The 7264-nt window shown below is 50.1% G+C and overlaps 2 protein-coding genes across 2 annotated transcripts in view; both read right to left on the bottom strand.

Moving 5' to 3' along the window:
- The window catches only part of TRMT10A (tRNA methyltransferase 10A), a 286742-nt gene that overhangs the window by 117629 nt on the left and 161849 nt on the right, over positions 1-7264 (bottom strand). The gene's annotated exons all lie outside the window — the stretch shown is intronic.
- Positions 1412-6159, bottom strand: LAMTOR3 (late endosomal/lysosomal adaptor, MAPK and MTOR activator 3). The gene is made up of 7 exons (XM_061360927.1): positions 6116-6159; positions 5867-5914; positions 5686-5720; positions 4976-5034; positions 4324-4457; positions 3187-3250; positions 1412-2328 (listed from the first exon to the last, which is right to left on the bottom strand). The coding sequence occupies exons 2-7, from the start codon at positions 5873-5875 to the stop codon at positions 2255-2257; spliced, it is 375 nt and encodes a 124-aa protein (XP_061216911.1). The 5' UTR covers positions 5876-5914; positions 6116-6159; the 3' UTR covers positions 1412-2254.

Below are 7264 nucleotides of genomic sequence, written 5' to 3'. Positions count from 1 at the left end.
TTAAAAGAATCCATACTCTGTAATAAACTGATGTAAATTCCTATCTACATTTTGGAAGACTCACATGAATTTAACAGTTGTGGCTGGCTAGAGTCAGGAAGCGGAAGCCCCGCACTTTGGTGCTGTAGTCAAAATAGCTGTTACGCTGTGGAAGCAAAGTTTGACACGCTGGAGGGTCCCAAGAGCAGCTTGGCCTGACCTCAGAGCTGACCCAGCAGCAAGATGAGACCCCCTGGATAATCCTGCTCCCACTGGAGGGCTGGGGAAGGAGGGGCCCATGTACCTGTGCAACAGTCAAGTTTCTGCTGAAACAGCACATGCAAACCTCTCCTATCCATGCAAATGCTGTGGCACAGGTCAGTATTCAACAGATGCCTCTACTGTGAGAAGGCTGAAGAGGAGGGGAAAAACAGACTGGGAGAAGAAAGAAAATACTGATTTGGAGATAGAAATAGCATTTTATTTCAACTTAGAAATGAAAAATATTTGTGAATATTTTTACACAGACTGTTTTCTGAATAAAATATCATTATAAAAGTACCAAAGGTCTTCTGTATTCATGCACTGTGGTGGTAAAGCCGTGTCCTCCTTTTCCTCTTCAAGAAGCAGTCTAACAAACAGGCATCTCCCGTTCAGTTAAACAACTTGGATGAGTTGATGTGAGAGAGAGGCAGTGTGACGGGAAGAGAGGGACAATGTTCTCCAACAGCATCACTGTTCTGTGACAACAGCTTGAAAATGAAGCCTGAAGTATATCCACAGAAGCAGCCTTCCCCTTTTCACACCAAAAGGCTGTGGTACAAAGTATTGAAGACCGTTAGCACATGGTGTCATGAACTGAAGCCAGCGGCAGAAACAGGGTTGGCAGGCCTAAGAAACAGTCACCTGCAGATGAGCTGAAGAGGAGCTAACAGCAAGAGGAGGCTTAGGTGGAATGCAAATGCCTTTTGCCAGAAATACGCATGGACACCCTGAGGCTCAGTTTCCAGCTGGTTCTGTGAGGACCAGCGACAGAAAGCCCCCACGAGGAGATCAGTTTAAATGGAAAAGGGTTGACCAACAACTCCCAATTTCCAAGAGAGCTTTGAGCCAAGGATTTGCAGTCCTCACTTCCAGCACAGCTGCTCCCCTCATCCTGCCTGATGCTGAAGGGGAGCAAGATGTGAACAAGGGGCAGTGGCAACCCCCTTTCCCAGCCTGAGGCAGAGACCTGCCAAGAGCTCACACTTAGAGCTTGGTTTCAGTGCTACAAGTCTACACCGCAGCCATCACGAAGGGAGATGCAGGAGGAAATAAGGGACTGACCCCAGTGACAGGATCTCTGCACTGGCATGGGACTTTCTATCCTTATCACCCAGCCATGGGACACGTTGGTTAGTTTTCAGGCTCTAAACTCCTGAGTTTTGTACACTTACAAACAGCGACAGAAAAGCCGATGTGCTATGGAGTATAACGGTGCGACAGAAGACTGGACCAGGTTCTGTCATTTAAAAATACTGTATTTATTTATATGTATTTATTTAGGAAAACCTAGGGGTAAATGAGCTGAGAGAGTCACCAGTGATGAACCCACACAAGGACTATGAGACAAGAGATCTTCACAACCATATTACGCAAAAACCCCGTGAAGAAAAATGAGACATTGTTCAGGTGCTTTTATCTGGGCATCAGGAAAACCCCTGAGGCAACAGCTTTCACAGAAATAGCTTTCTTCTCAATGGAAGCAGGATGCAGCTAGCATCCAGATTAGTAGCATTCCCTTGCCAAAATTATCACCCCTATGAGAAAGCTGGGATATTTATTGATTGTACCGACACATCACGGCTAGTAAACTTGCTCTCACAGTAACTCCTTCAACCACAACTCTGATAACACTGTACAACCAATCTGCCTTCCAACGCGTAGTAGCACACACCCCAATACCTGCCTGGTTTCCTGTAAAGCAAGAGATCTGTGGATCTGTGGGTTGCTCATGTTAGCCAGTGGCATCATGCCGATCTGGCAGAGCTAAACTCCATGGGAGCTATTTTGGTGGTCTCTTCAGTACTGCATGATACAAGAAGCATGGCCTAAAGTAACATCCACCTACAACACACTAGTAGATCATTTCAGATTCAGTACTATGTACAATTTACTCTTACTTAGTATACTAAGGAGCCATGGTATTTCTTCTGAGGCATGTTATTTGACTGAGGATTATTGAATCTGTCCACTGGGCTGCAGAGGGATGCTGCACTCCGGCTATACCATCAGGTTAAGAAACTTCAACAACCTGCCTCAGTTCTTCAAACAGGGGCGCGAGCTCCTTCTCTAAACTTAGAATCAGCCCTGGAAAGAGAGGAGAGACACAACAAACATCCCATCAAACCACATAACTGAGAAGCCTCTCTGCAAACCTCACCACTCCCTCCCCTCCCAAGTCACAGGCATCATGCTCCAAAACACAAAACCTTTCACTTGGGCTGATCACTCCATGGGAACAACAGTGTCACACCCCATGCAGCACAGCTCTCCTGTCCTGCTGCTGGCCTCCACTGTTGCCTCCCTGCTTCCCACAGCTGCCAAAGCCCAAGCAGTTGCAGAAGGATTCAATCCCTTTGGCTCACACTCATTAGCCAATGCCCTCATGAGCAAGGCTCAGAGGACTCCCCACCCCACACAACTGAGGGGATGAAGTTACATGTGTTACTGCAGAACCCAACTTGAAAGAGACTGAACAACTGGCTTTGCACAGAACAAGCACTACTGATGCAGTGAGCACGCTCACACAGCAAGGGTTAGGCTAACCACAGGAGAACCTGTACTTCTAAATGAACAACTTCAACAAGTCACTTAAAAAGCTATGCATTTTTACTCACACCTTTCATAGAATCACAGACTGGTTTGGGTTTGAAGGGACCTTAAAGCTCATCCAGTTCCAAGCCCCTGCCATGGCCAGGGACACCTTCTACTAGACCAGGCTGCTCAAAGCCCCATCCAAACTGGCCTTGAACACTGCCGGGGATGGGGCAGCCACAGCTTCTCTGGACAACCTGTGCCAGTGTCTCACCTCCCTTATAGTGTACCTAATCTAAATCTCTCCTTTACAATATGCTGACAAAATTCATAGCAGGAGCAAAGTTAATATACATCAAAGTAAATTCAGGTGATTTGGTTTCAATATTTAAAATACACATGAAGACATACCCGTATTGGCATTGCTGCTAGCAATGAAGCTTACTACCAAAGGTAAGCGGTTGAACTGCACTACCTGGAAGGAGAGAGAAGAGTGTTCAGTCAGCAGATAAGCATGTTGGATGTCAGAGCTCTGACACTTAATGCCATCTGAAACAAGCAGCCTCCTCAGTTGAAAACACCGACAGAACTTACAACATGGTACCAGGAGCTCAAAGCCTGGCATTTCCCTCCTTCCCATGCTCTACAGTGTTATCCACCACACTCTCCACAGGCAGCATGAAAGCAGGGGGGTTTACTGGTTTAAAATACAGTTCTGTGTACAGCAGTATCTCTACTTCCATTAACAGGGAACTGGAACCTTGAGCACATGAAGCCAGTCACATCAAGAGAATCAAAGGAATGCGCTTGATGTGTGTAAACTAACTCATTCACCCGTTTATGTTCCGAACAGGCCAGGCTAAACAGCTGGCCAGTTTACTGCAGTCATAATAAACAGCTCTGAAGCCCACTAGGACCTGAGAAGGAGCAGAAACTCAGTAGGCAATGGATTTCAGGACACAAATAACCAGCTTGTAAAAAAATGAGAGAGGCATTTCCAAGCTTTCTTATCTCTAAATCACTCTGGCACCAAGATTAGCTATGAAGCAGACTGCATGTGCTTATTAGTTTAAATGCCACTAATTATAAATAAATATTGTTTGTGAAAGATGATTTAAACCCTTCACAACAGATTGAAGGCCACATGAGCAGCACCTGCTCCAAATTCCTGATCCCCACCTCTTGAGAACACGTCACCATTTTTAAACAGTACATCTCAGTTTTGAGAAATACAGAAGAAGCTGAAAATGGTGTGACAGTTTAGGCTCTGGCATTTAAGCAGTGTGAGAAATAACATGCAAATACTTAAAAAGCAGTAAAGTCAAAGTCTGGCAGTGTTTAAGCAACCCCCTCTCCCTTGCTAGTGTAGAATCATAGAACGGATTGGGATGGAGAGGACTTTAAGACCATCCAATTCCAACCCCCTGCCATGGGCAGGAACACCTTCCACTAGACCAGGGTGCTCAAGGTGCTGTCCAACCTGGCCTTGAAAACATCATGCAGGAGCAGCCTGTATCACCAAGAACAAACCACACCGAGGTGACTCACCTGGTACGTATTGTAATAGCAGATGATACTTTTGTTTTTAGACAGTCCCAGTTTACTGCCCTGATCTGTGGCAAGGGCAAAGGTGGAGAGAAAGCCTGGTCGCAGTGCGTGTTCTGGAGCATTATCATTGGCAACTGGAACAAAACAAGACAATTCTTATCACTACAAGTTATGTCTGACTGCATCTCAAGGAGTTAGCTGGCTCAGTCCTCCACTAGAAGTACATCTGATATTGGGAAACATGTAACACACCTCATGTGCTTCCACAATGAGTAGAGGACAATCTTCATCACTTAATATTCAGTACACCATCAGTGCTCCCTACACCAGCATCCTTCCTAGCACTCCTCAGGAACAGGCTTTTCCTTCAGTACATGCAGCCTGTGCTGATGTTACTTTGGTTGTGTCCCCCCTGCTGTGTGTGCCCATTCCAGCCCTTGAGCTGAGAGAATCCCTGTGGCCTGCAATTACTGAGGCCACAAACAAAGAACCAGTTTAAAGGGGTACATAATCAGCTACTGAACTGGAAGCCCAATTTAATTCTTTGATTTGGATACTCAGGTATTGAACACAACCAGGGCAGATTCTGATGTGCTGCTCCACCCCCTGCTGTTCAGTCACGGCATCGGCTGCAGGGAGAAGGTGGAGTTACCTTTGATAACAGGCACTCCGTCTCTGTCCGACACTACAATCGCATGAAGACCTTCAACGCTGCGAATAAATGAAGAGACACCATCTTAAAAACAGAGCAGTTAGTAGTAAAGATCTTGTTTTCCCTGAACAAACACGCAAGGAAGGGGGAAACACGGGAAAGACTGACACCTTCACTAATGCAGTGTTTCATGGAAGGGGGCTTGCTCTGTATAGTGCAGGTGGGCTCTTGGCGCAGTAAACCAAGAAATTCCATGGGACTCCCAGCAACCGGCACTTCCCAAGAGGACCGGTACAACTAACCGAGTTCCCCTAGTGAAGCAGGACTTTTGGGGGTGCCCTCGCCCAGCGAGCACAAATGTCACCCTGCCTCAGACCTGCGGCTGTGGCAAACCTGTTTAACGCTGCCAGTAACCGGTAATTACGGAGAAGGGAGCTGTCAAGGATTAGGCAACCGAGTCACGAGGAACGGCTTTTCCATCCGCCCCTCGGCCGGGCGGGCCGAACACACCCCACCGCTTCCTAAAGAGCGAGTGGAAGGCGAAGCTCTCGTCATCCCACCTCACTTGAGGGGCCCAGAGTGTTTACCAGAGCGACTGTCCCCCTGCCACAGCCCGGCACGGCGCGGTGCGGATGATCGCCTCTCTAAACCAGAAGCGACCCCGCCGCCAGCCCGTGCTCCGCAGGGCCCGCCGCGCCCCCCGCAGTTACCTCGGCAGCTTCTTGTACAGGAACCTCTTCAGGTCCTGCGGGCAGAGACGGGACCGCGCGTTACTTATGTCCGCGGAACGCCCCGCTCCGCGTCAGGCCCCGCACCTCCCGCCGCCCCGGCCGAGCTCCCCCGCGGCCTCCCGCCGCCCGCGCCCCAACCACCTTCCGGAGCCGCACTTACGTCGGCCATGGCTGGGGCACTGCCGGCGCTGCCGCCACCTCCGCGGGCCTGCGAGACGAGAGGGCGCCGGTCACCCACCCCGAAGGAGGGGAGCGACAGGCGGGCGCGCTCCCACCCTGAGGCCCGGCCGCCTCCCCCCACCCCGCTGCCTTGATAGAAGCCACCCCCACCGCCCAGCGAAGGGAGCGCGGTTGGGCCGGGGCCGGGGCCGCGGCTCCGGGGGTGGAGGCGCTGCCCTCCCCGCCACACCTGAGTGCGCGGCGGGCGCGCCCTGCGCTGCTGCTGCCGCTGCTCCCCCCTGCAGCCACCGCTTCCCCTTTAAGCCGCTGTCACATGACGGCGCGTCAGCCCCCCACGAACCCGGAAGCGCTTGGCGCCGGCTGTGCACCTCCTGCGCAGGCACAGACGCAGGCGCAGCGGGTCAGTGGGGATTGTGGAGCCGGGAGGGCTTGGCGTTGTGGTGACAGTGGATGCGCGTTGAGATTGGATGTAGCCCATCGAGCCGCCGGCCTGCAGGCTGGTAATGTAACAGCTAAAGTGAAGAAATAAACCACGTTCCTCCGGCACAAGTACGGGGAGGCCTGGCGGACTGTCTGTATCACACTCCACCAACCCGCAAGGCAAGGGATGGCTGGACACATAGCCTGTGCCCCACGCCACTGCCCGGAACATTATCCTGGGCCTTGAGAAACACATTTTGTGGCGACACGGCACCCCAGAGAGAATTGAGTCAGACAATGGGACTCATTTCCGGAATAACCTTATAGACACTTGGGCCAAAGAGCATGGCATTGAGTGGGTATATCACATCCCCTACCATGCACCAGCCTCTGGGAAAATCAAAAGGTACAATGGGCTGTTAGAAACTACACTGAGAGCAATGGGTGGGGGAACTTTCAAGCACTGGGATACACACTTACCAAAGGCCACCTGGTTGGTCAACACCAGAGGATCTGCCAACAGGGCTGGCCCAGCCCAGTCAGAACATCTGCATACTGTAGAGTGGGCCAAAGTTCCTGTGGTGCCTATGAAGAATTTGCTGGGGAAGACAGTCTGGGTTATTCCTGCTTCAGGTAAAGGCAAACCCACTCGTGGGATTGCTTTTGCTCAGGGACCCAGGTATACTTGGTGGGTAATGTGGGAAGTCCGATATATACCTCAAGGTGTAATTCTGGGTTAAAACAACCCATGAATTAAACTCTGTGATGCCAACTGCTATGCAACACTGTATATTATCACTTCTATGGTGGCTATTTACCCATCACTGCACTGTCTCCACTTCAGATTCAAGGATCTAAACCTGACTTCCTTTGGATTGCCCTGGCAAGGATATTACAGTAAAAATCATACAGATTAATCAGGACTGGCTTCAGTATGCAACAATGCAACCCCACCTCT

The sequence above is a fragment of the Neopsephotus bourkii genome, unplaced genomic scaffold (assembly GCF_033783945.1).
Source record: "Neopsephotus bourkii isolate Nb327-2 ecotype Australia unplaced genomic scaffold, CSIRO-AGI_Nbou_v1 NB_1037, whole genome shotgun sequence".
Classification (NCBI taxonomy): domain Eukaryota; kingdom Metazoa; phylum Chordata; class Aves; order Psittaciformes; family Psittacidae; genus Neopsephotus; species Neopsephotus bourkii.
This window is presented reverse-complemented; position numbering and strand designations above follow the sequence as displayed.